A 15137-nucleotide genomic window follows, 5' to 3' on the forward strand; every position below is an offset into this window, starting at 1 on the left:
ACAAAAGAATGTGCAGGATTGGAGGATCAGGTAAGTAAAATTGATTTACCCAGTCCCACTAAACATACATGAGCTGTTAGGACCTTTAATTCTCCAGGACTTCAGCTAAACGCTTGATCAGATTTGTCAAAGATGCCATGTTTTCTCATTACTCATGCATGCTGTGCTGCTGTACAGAATAGTACAATGGATGAATGAGAGGCTGTTCACCTCCTGATTTCTATATGTATAGAAATGGGCACTTTACATGGGTGTACATTAAACATAAAGCAGATGACCTGTGACCTTTCCAATTCAAAGGAAATTAGTCGCGAGACAAAACACACAGACCGTCATTGCTGACGCTCTTGTGTTAATACTTTAGATCACAAACTCAAACATGTATGCAGAGCTCACATGATTCTTTTCAGACTTTCCTTTTTTCGTTCAAGGTTTGCGACTGAAAATGTCTGAAGCCATTGGATGACCTAAACAGCCAGGCAAGTAGTATTTTCAGCAGGTGGTCCAATAAAGCAGATGCCCAATTTTTCTCTCAAGACAACTGTATATTATGTGCTTGTTCTGCTAATCCTCACAGTAAATGTAATCCAATGGGACAGGAGCCCGTAAGACACTGACAGCCAAAGTGTTGCTGGACTCGCTGGTAGTAAAGCTACAAAGCTGCAAAGGCAAAATATTTGGCAAGTGACTTTGGTAAAAATTGAGAATGGTCTTTTGGAAGCTCACTTTTATCACTGACAGTTAAGGCATGATATTAAAATTATAACCAAACAATCGGTTTCTCCAATAATCATCACTGAATTTTCACAAAAAGAAGGCAACTCTTGTTTCAGCTCCAGCCCTGGACACGATGAAGGCTGGAACTGTATGAGACCTTTACATTCAGAAACAGAATTTAAATATTGCTGTGCTCAGTGTGCTGAACAAACAGTACTGGGAGGAGTAATGCAGAGATTGCTGCATATGGAACAGTGGGAATAAAGCCTGTTATAGCTACAAATCAATATACAGTATACATAAAGAATGATGACAGACAAAATCTTACATCAATTTTTAAATGGGTACTCCAACCAACGCTAAAGCTTTTAGCTGGGTGTGAACAGCTAAAAGCATTTAAATATAAAATTATAGTAGTGTCTAGAAGCTCCTGTACAGGTTCCCTGCCACATCCTACACTCCCTTACTGGGTCTGTCGCTGTGTCACAAGTCACACAGGGTAGAGTGGTTGCATGCTCTCCCAACCTTGTACAAATACAGGGTTAATAGACTTGCACAATACACAGTGGTACAGAGGCTCTGTCCACAGACTAGAGCTTGGGGTTGAGAGTGCTGGAGTGGGCAGCGAGGGGAAGTCCCCTCCTCTACAACCCGCCAGAATTTTCAAGCATTTAATCTAGGGTTGTCCCGATACTAGTATCGGTACCGATTCCGAGTATTTGCAAATACTCCCGATACCGAAATAGAATACCCCCCCCCCCCCCCCCCGCCGCATCCCCACTGCCGCCGACTGGTTAATACGCGCGGGGAACATTACAGCTTTCATTTGAATAGCTGTAGTGTTTCCCGCCGCGCATAGACACTCCCCCTTGCTCGGGTGAACTGTCCAATCCCGAGCAAGGGGGAGTGTCTATACGCAGCACGGCGCGAATCATTACAGCTATTCAAATGAAAGCTGTAATGTTCCCCGCGCGTATTAACCAGTCGGCGGCAGCGGGATGCAGGTAAGGGAGACATGGCTGCATATGGGGGGGGGAGACATGGCTGCATATGGGGGGGAGACATGGCTGCATATGGGGGGGAGACATGGCTGCATATGGGGGGGAGACATGGCTGCATATGGGGGGGAGACATGGCTGCATATGGGGGGGGGGGGAGACATGGCTGGATATGGGGGGGAGACATGGCTGCATATGGGGGGGAGACATGGCTGGATATGGGGGGGAGACATGGCTGGATATGGGGGGGGGGGACATGGCTGGATATGGGGGGGGGAGACATGGCTGCATATGGGGGGGGGGAAGACATGGCTGCATATGGGGGGGGGGGGAGAGATGGCTGCATATGGGGGGGGGGGAGACATGGCTGCATATGGGGGGGGGGGGGAGACATGGCTGCATATGGGGGGGGGGGGAGACATGGCTGCATATGGGGGGGGGAGACATGGCTGCATATGGGGGGGGGAGACATGGCTGCATATGGGGGGGGGGGAGACATGGCTGCATATGGGGGGGGGGAGACATGGCTGCATATGGGGGGGGGGGGGAGACATGGCTGCATATGGGGGGGGGGGGGAGACATGGCTGCATATGGGGGGGGGGGGACATGGCTGGATCTGTGGGGGGACATGGCTGGATCTGTGGGGGGACATGGCTGGATCTGTGGGGGGACATGGCTGGATCTGTGGGGGGACATGGCTGCATTTGTGGGGGGACATTTTAAAAAAAAGTATCGGTATTCGGTATCGGCGAGTACTTGAAAAAAAGTATCGGTACTTGTACCGAGTCCTAAAAAAGTGGTATCGGGACAACCCTAATTTAATTCTTACAATATGGTGGGCCCCATTGCAATGATATTCTTTTTTGTCTGGATAGGATTCTTTCAAAGGCAGCGGATCCTGATTAACTAGTGTTAGCTGGCTGGTTTGTGGGTGGGGGTAGGGAAAAAGAACTAGATTGTATACGAGGTTAATGCTAGCTCTTCATAGTGAACGTTTTAGTGTATAATTATTTACATCACCAGTTGCAACCAGTTTTGTAGCGGCTTAAAGTGCACCAGACATTGCCTAAAATGTAACAAAAGTAACACCACTGCTAAAGTGCCGATACCATGTATTATCGGCAAGTAGCTGTGTTACTTGTCAAATCTGGTGTTTCTGTGGAACCACTTAAATTCTAGGTCCAAACTAATTCTAGGACAGAAAGACATTTTCTGGCTGGCTGTACTTCATCATCACCTTTTATTGGAAAAGTTCTTTATAAAAGTACATCTCCATAAAACAAAGCAGGAGAATGCAGCGACCATAGTCAACATGCTTTGTGCTAAATTGGCGATTAGGTGCTGATTTAGCATGAAATGCATTAGCTGCATTTCCCTGCTATGTTTTGTGAAGATGTACTTTTAGGAAGAAATCTTCCAATAAAAAGGTGATATTTTAGACCCCTACCACACTGGGGCGCCTTTCAGGCGCTTTAGCGCTAAAAATAGCATCTGAAAAGTGCCTCTCATGCTTTCACACTGGGGCGGTGTGCTTGCAAAACAGGAAAAAAAAAAAAAGTCCTGCAAGCAGCATCTTTGGGGCATACACTGCTCCCAAAAACGCCTTACCGATTGAAATGCAGCGCTGACGAAGCACCTGCAAAGCGCTTCAGCAGTGCCACAACACGGGCGCTTTAGACCCTTAATTTGGCCTCTAGCGGGGGTTAAAAGCATCCTGCTAGCAGCCGAAAAGCACCACTTTAACGGTGGTAAAGTCACATTAAAACTCGTGGCACTTCACCATAACTCTGACACGATCCCAGCGTGAAAGGGGTTTTAGAAGTGCGTCAACCAGAAAAAAAAATGTCTTTACATCAAGACTGCTGCGAGCAGGGCCAGCACCTTTTAGTGTGATAGTGGAGGTGGAAGAGGAGACTGATCTGCAGCAATGCTTTGTTTTTTGCCAAAACTATTCCCACTGACCGATATGAGAGCTTCTGAGGCACTGTAAATAGTCTGTGCCGAATGTTAAAAAGGATACACAGGGAATGACATGAAGACCAACACAGTTAACTGTGCATGCACTTCAGTAGTTACTGAATCCAGGTACCAATGAAATACATAAACACAGAAGTAAAGTATGTATAGCCTACATATTTCTTTTCAGTTTGGGACAAATCAGAGAAAAAAGTTAAAACCCTCTGCTTTTTTTTTTTTTTTTGCCATTTCTGTACTACTGGGAGGATGAGGCGAGGTAATTCCCATCTTAACCAGTTGTCACCAGAATATATGTCCAAACTGAACAAACCTTACTCTTCTTGCAGCGGGTCTAACCCTTTCCTACTATAACCAAAACTAAAATAAAATAGGGAGGGGTGGTTTTGCTTTTACATACACTTGAACTTCACTAATTCAAATACAAGTTCCGCCATTTCATAAAATGATTAAGGGGGGTGGTGTGGGGACACAATGCCCCCTCATACACAAGATTTAACTTCGACTATCTCAGCTTTGTACATTTAAAATTAAAACCTCTAAACAGGTACCTGGAGGGTAAGCGATATTAAAATTGTCAGATACATAAAACATGTCTCAGGAATTAACCTGCTTATTGCAATCAGCTGCCCAAATCATTATTGTTAATTTTTAAAGCATTTTTTTTTCCAAAGTTCTCTTCTCTGCAGGTAGGGAGACCAAACAAAAAGATGGTGGGGACAGATATGTAAGTATCACAGGCCAAGTTCTCCTGCTCAGAGGACCAGGTGTAAAGTTGCTCCAGTGCTAGTAAAAAAAAAAAAAAAAAATATGGGCGTATGCTGAAAGTGGCCACTCTTCCGCAGAGTTTATATACACACACATTTTTATATATATATGTATATATAAAATAAAAAAAGTACTTTTAAAAGAATCTTCATGTGATTTAAAAAATAAAATTAATCTGGAACTGAAGATGGCACAAGCGGTGAGACTGTTTTTATTTTGTCATCTTGTTCGCCAGTTCTCTCCAGTTTCACAGTGTCCTTGCTCTCAACACCAATCCGCGATATAGTCAAAATCTCTGAACGCATCCTGCTCATCTTCTGTTAGCAACCGCGGCTCTCGGGGAGGGGTGAGGATGGGGGCTTCGGAGGTAAATTCATCGTCGAAATTGCTCACATCTTCCCGTCCTTTGATCGTGGGTACAAACGGAGGCTTCACCTTCTTTGCCAACAACGCATGCCAGTCTATGTGCTGCAAAACAGACACAAACATGAAATGTACCAGTATGATTTACTAAAGGCAGGCCAGAATTTTTTAGATGGCAGGCCCATCGCAACAGTTTTTTTTACATATTACTTCATCACATTACAATTACGTGAACACATTCCAGGTGATATCAGAAGCCCCAGCAAAGTCATAATTTTTGTAGTGAGGTGAGGGGCAGAGGAGATGGCAAACAGAGTGTAACTAGACTCTCCCAGAAGAGAGTCAAGGTGAGCAAGGCGGGAAGGGCCCGTGCTAAACAATTAACTCTGGTGGAGCAGTCAAGATTTCTAGCAAGTTCAAAGACAAATCGCAAGTCAATGGAAAGAAAAAGCGCTGCAAGTAAGCATTTAAAATACCCAATATTTCTTTTACCAGCAATTTTTAAAGGGGAGTTCCAGCCTTAGTGTTTAGTAAAAGTCAGCAGCTACAAAAAGTGTAGCTGCTGACTTAATAAAACAGACACTTACCTGCTCAACGGTCCAGCGACACGCTCCGCTCCTCTGACCTGCAGCACGACGATCTCCCGTTCTGAGCCCCGGTATAGCCGCCTCAGGGGTCCAGGGTGTAGATGTCCCCTTGGCATTCACCCCTCTTCTTCCCCACTGAGAGGATGGGCTACGTAGGTACTGATTGGTCGGCGTCACCCAATTAGAATGCTCCTAAAAACATACCTTCTGACGGAGTACGTTTAGGAGATTAAGCTCTGTGAGTTGGCTATACATGGGCTCAGATTGGGAGATCGCAGCGCTGCAGCTCAGCGGGACTGGGATGGGGGGGGTCCTGTATAAGTTCACCTTACAGATCTTTCTGGAAATGTGAACTTACCTTTTAAAAACACCATAAGATCTCATAAAAACATCCATCGGCACACCTTCCTCCTCGTGTTAAGCTTTAAATCAACCAAATGTAATAAACTGCCCAAGGTAAAAAAATGTATAAAAATACATTTCTAACCTGGTGGCATTCGGGGCAATACTCCTATACTGCCTACAAGGTGATAATAGTTTAAATAGATTATGGCTTGGATGGGAACAGTCCCTAACAAAGCTATGTGTTTTTTTGAAGGCACCTCTCTTCCAAGCTCCTTAAAGCGGTTGTAAACCCGCATGAGAATTTTCCTCCTGTAAGGGAAAAGTCATAATGAGCTAATATGCACCGCATATTAGCTCATTATGAAATACTTACCTCGGAACGAGGTGCGTAGCACTTACCTGGTTCACGCCGAGCGATATTTCATCTTCCGGGTATCGCCGCTCCAGCGCTGTGATTGGCTGGAGCGGCGATGACATCACTCCCGCGCGTGCACGCGGGAGATTTAAAACTCGGCAAGGTCCGGCGGCTGCCGGTCCTTTCGCCGTAGATCCCCCCTGCGCATGCGCAGCGGCGCATTGCGAGGGGAATATCTCCTAAACCGTGCAGGCCTGAAAACAAGTCCCGGACCCTTTTTTCCAGGCGGCTTTCGGCGTAGACATCAATGTAAATGTTTTGTAAAAAAAAAAAAAAAAAAAAAAAAGTTTACAAATCGCGGCAAAATGTGAATGCAGCCTTAGGCTTTAGAAACACTTTAAGGAAGATGTTAGATCTGTAAAGACGTCAGTCAACTGAAGAGTGCAGTTCTTTTAACAGGCCCTACATCTTTCCAGTCATCTACCCCTAACAAACTCTGTCTAACATCTTAGGCAGATACCTCAAAAGGCATGTCTCCCAAATGTGTGATTGACTTTGCAATCGCATCGCTATATTAGGGTTCTAAAAGCCTGACTTTCTCTACAAAAGCCTGTGACTGAATAAACCTGCCACATAGCTCCAGTATTCTTAAAGGGTCACTAAAGGATTTTTTTTTTTTTTATCTAAATAGCTTCCTTTACCTTACTGCAGTACTGGTTTCATGTCCTCATTGTTTGTTTTTGCCTTGAAGTTGCTGTAATTCTGCTGTGATCTCCACACTTCCTGCTTGTCTGGCTCCTTATAACCATGGTACTGGGAGATTTTCACGGTGGTCTAAGCTGTCATTACTGTGTGTCTAAAACTTCCCAGAACAAATCAAATTCATTTTAAAAACATAACCCTGCCCTGGATTTGTTTGTTTTTGTTCTGTGTGTCTCTCTACTTCACAGAAACATGAAGCCAGTTTAAAAGTGAAAGTGAAACTAGAGGCACATTATATGATTGCTTTTTATCTACTTTTAATCATTTTTAAAAGGAATCAGTTAACTTTTATGTCTCTATACCCTGTAAACAGTCATTTCAGCAAAAAAAAAAAAAATTTCCTTTAGTGACCCTTTAAATTCAATCTCTGCTTTAATCTGTGCTGGTACTTTGCTTCCCTAATGCCTAACTTTTGTCTTCTTGCAACACTATCCGCAATCTTATCACCTACCTAGAGGCTGCATTCTTCTCTCCAACTAGAGCCACCACTTTTCCTTTTACCCAAGGTTTCCAATTAACGATCTAATGATTTTGTAACTGAAGGTCTGAATCTTGGTTCAGACCTAAGCTGCAGGGCGAGTCTGCCAGAGCACTGCAATCGCTGTTGCAATGCTTTTCAGGCTCAAATGCAACAAAAATAAATGCATATTTTTGTTTTTGCAATATGGGTGCGTTTTTCTTTTTAATAGATGGAATTCTCTCATTAACAAGAGATAAAAAAATGCCCATGTAGCTTGCAGCTTGTTCTTGAGAGCAACAAGGATGCTACCATTTCTGATCATTCTGAAAGTGCTTGGCAACTACACTGTCCCTTTGACTTCAATACGTCAAGTCAAGAAAGATCAGAAAAGTCAGGGTCCAAATGCTAACTGTACATTTGTTCCAGGTGAATATATGAGAGGGTCATGAGAGCCAGGCAATGAAGCCATCCAATATAGTGTGTTTTAACACCCACAACACAAACAGAGGCTTTCTGCCATCACAGCAGTGCCCTTTCCAGACAGTGAAACAAAATTTAGCACAGATGTCCCAAGCTTTGACCAGGGATGACCATGCATGTGCATTGTCGGTACAGGTGTCCGCTCCAAAATCCAGACTTGTTTAAGAACCACACTAGTAGGTTACTAGGCTTTTCATTAATCATGGATGTTAAATTTTACTTAGCCACTTTAAAAGTACTTACTCTGAAGAAGGGATGCTTTTTTACATCTTCTGCATCCTTTTCACTTGCTCCTAAGCGGCGCTCTGGATTTCTTCTTAATAGCTGCCAAAGAGGAGAAATTTTGTAAATTTATACTGACAGAGTGACCCCAAACACTAAGATTATAAGAAAACTAGTTGCAAGGAAATCTTTATCCTCTCTGAGTGCAATGTGTGTGTGTTGAACAAGGGCAATCAAATATATATATATTAACCAGCAGATGGTTAAATTATATAATGCGCAAAACATACAGATTTATGCAATCCAAGAGTTAACCATTTTATTATTATCAATATAAATAGATCATGAGTTATCGAAGCCTGTATACTTAAAAATAGACAACTCCTGCCTATCTCTGCATTGGCACTCATGAGCCCGCATTTCTCTCCACCGTTAGATCCTGCCCAGTTTCCAAAATGTTGGAAAACTCTATGCAGGCTCTCTCATTCCATGATCCATCTACAAACTTTGTCATCAATATTAAGGATTTCTACATATATCTTTGCATCCGTCACACCCTTTGCTTAGTCACCCGAGATGTACTGCGCTTTTACAACCCCCATAAACATTATTTATAAACTGCTCATACAACCTCAAAATAAATTACCCCTAAAAGGAACATTGGGAAAAGATTTAGTGGTCCATGCATCAATACCATCTGGAATGATGTCACTTCATTCATCGCTTCTCACTGGTACCCGTCTTTCCTCAAACCGCCCTACTAGAAATAGGGATTGCCTCATGGCCCAAACCACTATATACACTTGTAACTTGTGTCTTGATAGCCACCAGCTTATTTATTGTCCAAATGTGGAAGAGCTCTACATCTTTTTGCAACAAATGATCATTATCCTAAATGATCATTTTCTTTTAGAGTTTCTGTTCACCAACCACTAACTTCTAGACTCCACGTAATTGGCTAAAAAAATTGATAAGATATGGGTGCGCGAGAGGCAGCCGACTCTGGAGTAGGGTTCGGAGCCGGGATTCAAGCAACCTGGGGATTTGGGGAAATGTGATTGACCACAATTAAGCAAGCCCTTTGGAGAACCACCCTATAAAGACGTACATGTAGTCTATAGCTTTTCTTCTGCCTGTGTCCCCCCCCCTTTTCTTTCTTTTCTACAATTGCATGAGAGTGCCTACTACCTGTATTCCATCGTCATCTGCTTCAGTCACAACTGAATATGTAATACTTTAACTCTAACCGTCGACAATGGCTTTTTCTTTTTGTTCCCTTTTTTTATGCCACTTTTATGAAATGCAGAGAATTCTTTGCGTTATTGAAAATAAACTGTTAAAAACAAAATCTATGCTCCTTGGGATTCATGGATAAGCGCATTGTCTCACAGGGCGCTAAAGTCTGATAAGACATGACCTCCCTATTTCCTGTAGATTCACAATTTAATGTATATAGTAGCTGCGCTTATTTACACCATATTGCATCCAATATCCTCACACAATAAGTTATTTTGGACAGTCTTATCACTTTATTTAAAACAAATTTCTTCTTTCTTCTTGTAAGGTTTATATGGATACAAGCATCCGCTGGATGCTTGTTTACTAAACACTTTTACACAAGAGGAATCATACAAATTACTTTCTGCTATACAATTCTATAAGATGTTCTTGGACATATATTATACCGGTTGTACTGTACTTGGAAAACTTGTCCTTTGTGCTGCAATAGACTTATTAAAAAGTGACACTGAGGCCTCATGCACACTAGAAGTTTTGTACAGCAGCTGTTTTTGGCTTCAGATGTTTTTTCTACAGTCAATCAACTTCCCAGCATGTTATCCTATGTGTCCATGCACACGTAGGCTGTTGTCAAGTGGTTAAATAAACATGGTTCTTATGTCATACTTGCCTGCTCTGTGTAATCATTTTTCACAGAGGGTCCATAATACTCCTCTGTGTCCCTCACCGGCACTCCTGGATCCTTTGCCCTGCCGAGTGCCCCCATAGCAAGCCGTTTGCTTTGGGGGCATTTACACATGGTTGCTCCCAAACCCTGCTCTGTATGTCCATAAGACACAGAGTGGGGCTTGACCCCCAACCCCACTCACTGTGATTGACAGCAGCAGGCGCCAATAGAATGCATGAAGGTAAAAAAAACTTCAGCCACTAGAATCACTTTAATATTTGGATTTCCGGTTTATTCATATTATATATATATATATATATATATATATATATATATATATATATATATACATACACACACACACACACACATTATATATATATATATATATATATATATATATATATATATATATATATATATATATATATATCTGTCGCTTTACACACATGTACCTTGTATGGCTTTCTACCAGGAAGCATAATTTTTATTACTCACCGTAAAACTCCTTGACGGACACAGCTTCTTGTAATTCTTAATGCTTGTAGTGCCACTAGACACAAAAGAAACTCGGCACCACCAATGGGTAGCCATAGCTGGTATAAACCTGCTTCTCTGCTGAAGGCAAACCAGTTGGTAACCAGAGGATCCCTCACTCTTGCCACATGTCGGTAACTTCCTGTTGGAACAGGACATCATAAGGTCCACGTCCAGAGAGCCCAACCGCAGACAAAAGGTGATGAAATACATCCGGATGCAGAGACTACTTTATCCAAGGTCTGCCAACTGAGGTAGTCTGCCTGTCAATTTTCTTCTCCTGCCATATGCTCTGTCGATGGAGCCGGCATGTTACGTCCTGCTCATTGGAGAATGCGTGAGGCCTTTAGCTCTGCTGCTGCACTCCACATCCTGCCTTAGTCACTGACATAGGCCACCACCCTGGCATTGTTTGACTGGATCCTGACCAGGCCCCCCGAAGCAGCTCTTGTCCACAGTTCCAGGCATAGCCTGATCGCCTGAAGTTCCAAAACATTGATTGGTAGTCAAGATTCCTCTCGCATCCAGCAACCCTGGGCCAAGCTTGTCCCCAGAACTGCTGCTCAGCCGGACCATAATCAACCCCCCCCCCCCCCCCCCCCGAGCAGCAGGTGTGACTGGGAGAGATGAAGATTGATAGGAAAGAAACTCTGGTGAACAGAAAGGAAATTATTTTGTAGCTGGACAAAATAAGTTTGTGGAACATTTGTCAGAAAGCAGGGAAGTCCATGAGTCTGCAAACCAGCGAAGACATCCCTCCACCCCAAAAACAGGTGGGGGAGTCTTCAGGGATAGGAGGACTTGTCTGTAGGCTTGATGGGCCAGGACCCCAGGGGCCTTTAATCGATTTGAGGATCCTGAATGAAGAATAATCTTGTGCGCAGAGAAAGAAGGACCACACTTGCGGTGGGGTCCATTGACTGTCCTTGATTGCGGGAGGAACATGCTCTTCCCTCCAGTAAGGTCCTTTATTCTGTATCATGGTTGACCAATTCAACCCTGAAATAGAAGGGTCTACCACAGGTGGAGAGGTCCACTTCAGAAAGAGTTCTTAAAAGGGGTAATGCACTGAAATGTTTTGGGACCACAAAATGACGTTCTGATAGCTCCCAATCCTTGTAAATAAATGTATCAAAATAAGTGAGATAGGGAATCAGCTTGGGTGCACAAGGCGGCTTATGTGTACCAAAAGAGAACTGCCACTTCCCCAGTAGCCCCACAGGTATCCTCAATGATGAAAGCAAAAGGACTCATCGCTGTCTTAAGGTTCAGGGATCACATCGTCAAGGCCCTCAGACAGGATAGGACATGCAGAGGCAGAACCCAAATCATGCTCGCACAAAGCTGAAACAAAAGCGAGGGCAGCTTCCTGCTCGATTGTGCCCAAAAGGACTCCAGGACCACCAACAGTGCATCAAGTGGTACAGAGGGCCCAAAGGAACCTGTTGCCTCCAGGAAAGGCCAGGTAGTGAGGTATGATTCTGAGACTTCATAAAAGGAAAAAGCCCAACAATAAGGCATCCTAAGGGAAGTCCACTAGCTGAATGGGACTGCTAGACACCCCCTAGCAGGCCAAAGCAGAGAGGGAGGGTACCCCAGCTTGATCCAAAACCCAGGCACTAAAGAGAGGAGCCTGGGAGCTGTCCACACGGCACCAGGAGAAAGACCATGTGGGAAACACAAGAGACAGTAAAATCCTGCCTGACATGAGCAGGAAAGGCACCAGAAGTCCAAGATGGTCCCTGCTGTATAGCTACAACAAAATGGCCACCGCTATCCTGCCCACCAGGGAGGAAACTGCGCACCCAGAGCCTTAGAGAACAGACCACAGAAATATTGACACTACAATCCCGCCCACTAGAGAGCAAACAGTCTGCCTAGAGCTACCAGTGGCCACCGCAAAGCGGCCACTGGTAGCACTAGGGAAAGAACTTTGGCCCCAGGAAAAACGGTGCCCACCATGCCAGCAGCAATGTACAGGATAGAATACACCCCCCCCCCCACAGCCAGTTAACCCCATCATGCCCACAGATGGGGCAAAAAGCCACTAGCTCTAGTCAGCACCACAGGTAAAGCAGCCCAGCCAGTAAGCAGAACAGGGTTACCAAAAGAGGGGTGGCAGAGAGGGGTCCAGGTAGGAAACCTTTCAGGCAGAAAGGGAGGAGAACCCTGCAGGGCTGACCATCCCAAAGAGCACCTGCACTCCACAACGTTTCCTCGGGAGGGAGGGCTACTACTTACTGGTTCTATAGAGGATATGGGTGACACTCCACAAGACTGAACTGCCTCCCACAAAAGTGGAGGGCTGTTGGCCAGGGTAGTGCTGTGAAACGGACATTTGGTGCCTGGTCATATGCGCCACCCGTGAGACATTTAACTGGCCGCCGCGGTCCTACATGGGGCACTAGGCAGAATTAACTGGTTTTCCTATAGCAGAGAAGGTGTTTATACCAGATAGGACTACCCATAGGCAGTGCTGAGTTTTTCGGCCTAGTGTCCTACTCGATATAAACCCTATGATTGAAAACTAGAAGAAGCTGTGCCTGTCAACAACATTTTTTAATAAAATGTACTCTTTACCCACTTATGATAAACGCACACAATTAATCAGACGAACAGGCTATAATGAGGACATTTTAGAATCAAATCTGGCTAATGATGTTTCAATGGCAACTTACTCTTCTCATGATAGAAATGGCTTCTGTTGATAGGAACCGTGGATATCGGACTTCATCATTGACTATGCTGTCAAATACTTCCTCTTCATCATCTCCAGGAAATGGGGACTGGTCAAAACAAAAACATACAATATATTGGCTCCAACTTGATTATTTTAAGCAACGAGTACAATTGTCCATACACTGAAAACTACTGACAAAAAGGCTGACAAATACCAGTCCGTATCTGATGCCATCAGATCACTAGTCTGATAAGCACTTAAGGGAAGCGCCCACCTTGCTCATCGTAAGCATGCACACAGCAATAAAATATTAATGCTAATGAAAAACAATTACTAATGTGCTTAAGTCATCAAAAGGCACAATGAAACAAAAAGGTCAATGTATTGCAAAAGTGCAGATGCCCTACCACACATAGCTCTTTAATAAATAATACATTGTAATGTTAAAGCACATCCTGAAGATGCGTACGCAGGATTATACAGTTTCTAAAGCTACAATGGTCTCTTGGGACCCTTTAATAAGCCATAAACTTTTACCAACCAGTTCAAATGTACTCTCTCACTCATCAAAACATGAAAGTGAATGTAAACACAATTAAACCTTTATGTGCAAACTCCTATACAGCATACTGTACAAGTATACATACCTCACCAACAAGCATCTCATAAATAAGGACTCCCAGCCCCCACCAGTCCACTGCTCTGGTATAGGAGGTTTCAGTGAGGACTTCTGGAGCCAGAAATTCTGGGGTGCCACAGAAAGTGCTAGTTCTATCTCCAAAACCCATCCCTGGATAGTAGACAGAGAGAGAGGACACACTGCGTTATTTCTTAGCCATCAGCAAGCAGTTTTTGCACCTGCATGCAAGCTCTTAATAAAAGTAAATGCTCTTAAACAGTTTGCTATTAAACTTAAATTATGAAGGTCTAGGCATACAATTCTTATAAATAATGAAACAGGTGTGCATTATCCCACACTCCCTAACCTAATGTGTCCCCCACTTCTAACTTGTGTCTGACGGCTGCAAACAAATAATTGTGTTCCCACAACTACAAACAAATTAAAAATGTTGGCTGCGCCCAAGCGTGTGCAATCCAGTTAAAGTTTTTTTAACTGCTTCCAGACCACCCACTTACTGTGGCAGGGCAGGCCCAACTGCAATAATTTCCTCTTCGGGGTCTGGGGCATATGCGCGCCGCCGCTAACCCACTGTGATGGAACACACCGGGAGCCAATCAGTGGGTCCAGCGGGATTCGGCAAATCGCTCACTGGAGAGGCAGAACGACGGTCTGCCTATGTAAACAAGGAAGAGAGATCTTGTGTTCCTGCTAATCAGGAACATTGGTCTCTCTTCCTCCAGTTAGACCATCACCCAGTTAGAAATCACTCCCTAGGAGAACACTTAACCCTTTGATCACCCCTCATATTAACCCCTTTTTTGTCAGTGTCATTTATACAGTGACAGTGCATTTCTTTTAGCACTGATCACTGCATTAGTGTTACTGGTCCCCAAAAAGTGCGACTTTGTGTCCAATTTGTCCACCACAATGTCGCAGTCCTGTAAAAAAAAAAATATATATATATATGAAAATCGAAAATCGCTGCCATTACTAGTAAAAATAAAAATGCTATAAAAATATCCTATAGTTTGTAGATGCGATATCAAAAAGATGTTTACCAAATCAATGTGTCGATAGCGCAAAAAATAAAAACCGCAGAGGTGATCAAATACCACCAAAAGAAAACTATTTGTGGGGAAAAAAAAGGACAAATTTTCTTTGGGTACAGTGTTGCATGAACGTGCAATTGTCAGTTAAAGAAACGCAGTGTCGTATCTCAAAATAGTCTGGTCATGAAGGGGGTGAAACCTTCCGGGGGCTGAAGTGGTTAAACCAAAATAGCACAAAACTGCTTTTATTATTCAGTGACAAACTTTCTCATGTACAATAAAATACATGCGACAGTCCCAGATGACTATAG

At 43.7% G+C, this 15137-nt stretch overlaps 1 protein-coding gene across 3 annotated transcripts in view; it reads right to left on the minus strand.

Moving 5' to 3' along the window:
- Positions 1–3842: 3842 nt before the first annotated feature.
- The window catches only part of PKN2 (protein kinase N2), a 165200-nt gene continuing 153905 nt past the window's right edge, over positions 3843–15137 (minus strand). For all 3 annotated transcript variants that reach the window (XM_040360077.1, XM_040360076.1, XM_040360075.1), the window contains exons 19-22: positions 13803–13945; positions 13154–13261; positions 8054–8134; positions 3843–4926 (exon numbers count right to left, since the gene is read on the minus strand). In XM_040360077.1, the coding sequence (XP_040216011.1) occupies positions 4723–4926; positions 8054–8134; positions 13154–13261; positions 13803–13945 (536 nt within the window). In that variant the 3' untranslated portion in view covers positions 3843–4722. The remainder of the gene's footprint in view (positions 4927–8053; positions 8135–13153; positions 13262–13802; positions 13946–15137) is intronic.

This window comes from Rana temporaria, chromosome 7 (genome assembly GCF_905171775.1).
Source record: "Rana temporaria chromosome 7, aRanTem1.1, whole genome shotgun sequence".
Taxonomy (NCBI): Eukaryota; Metazoa; Chordata; class Amphibia; order Anura; family Ranidae; genus Rana; species Rana temporaria.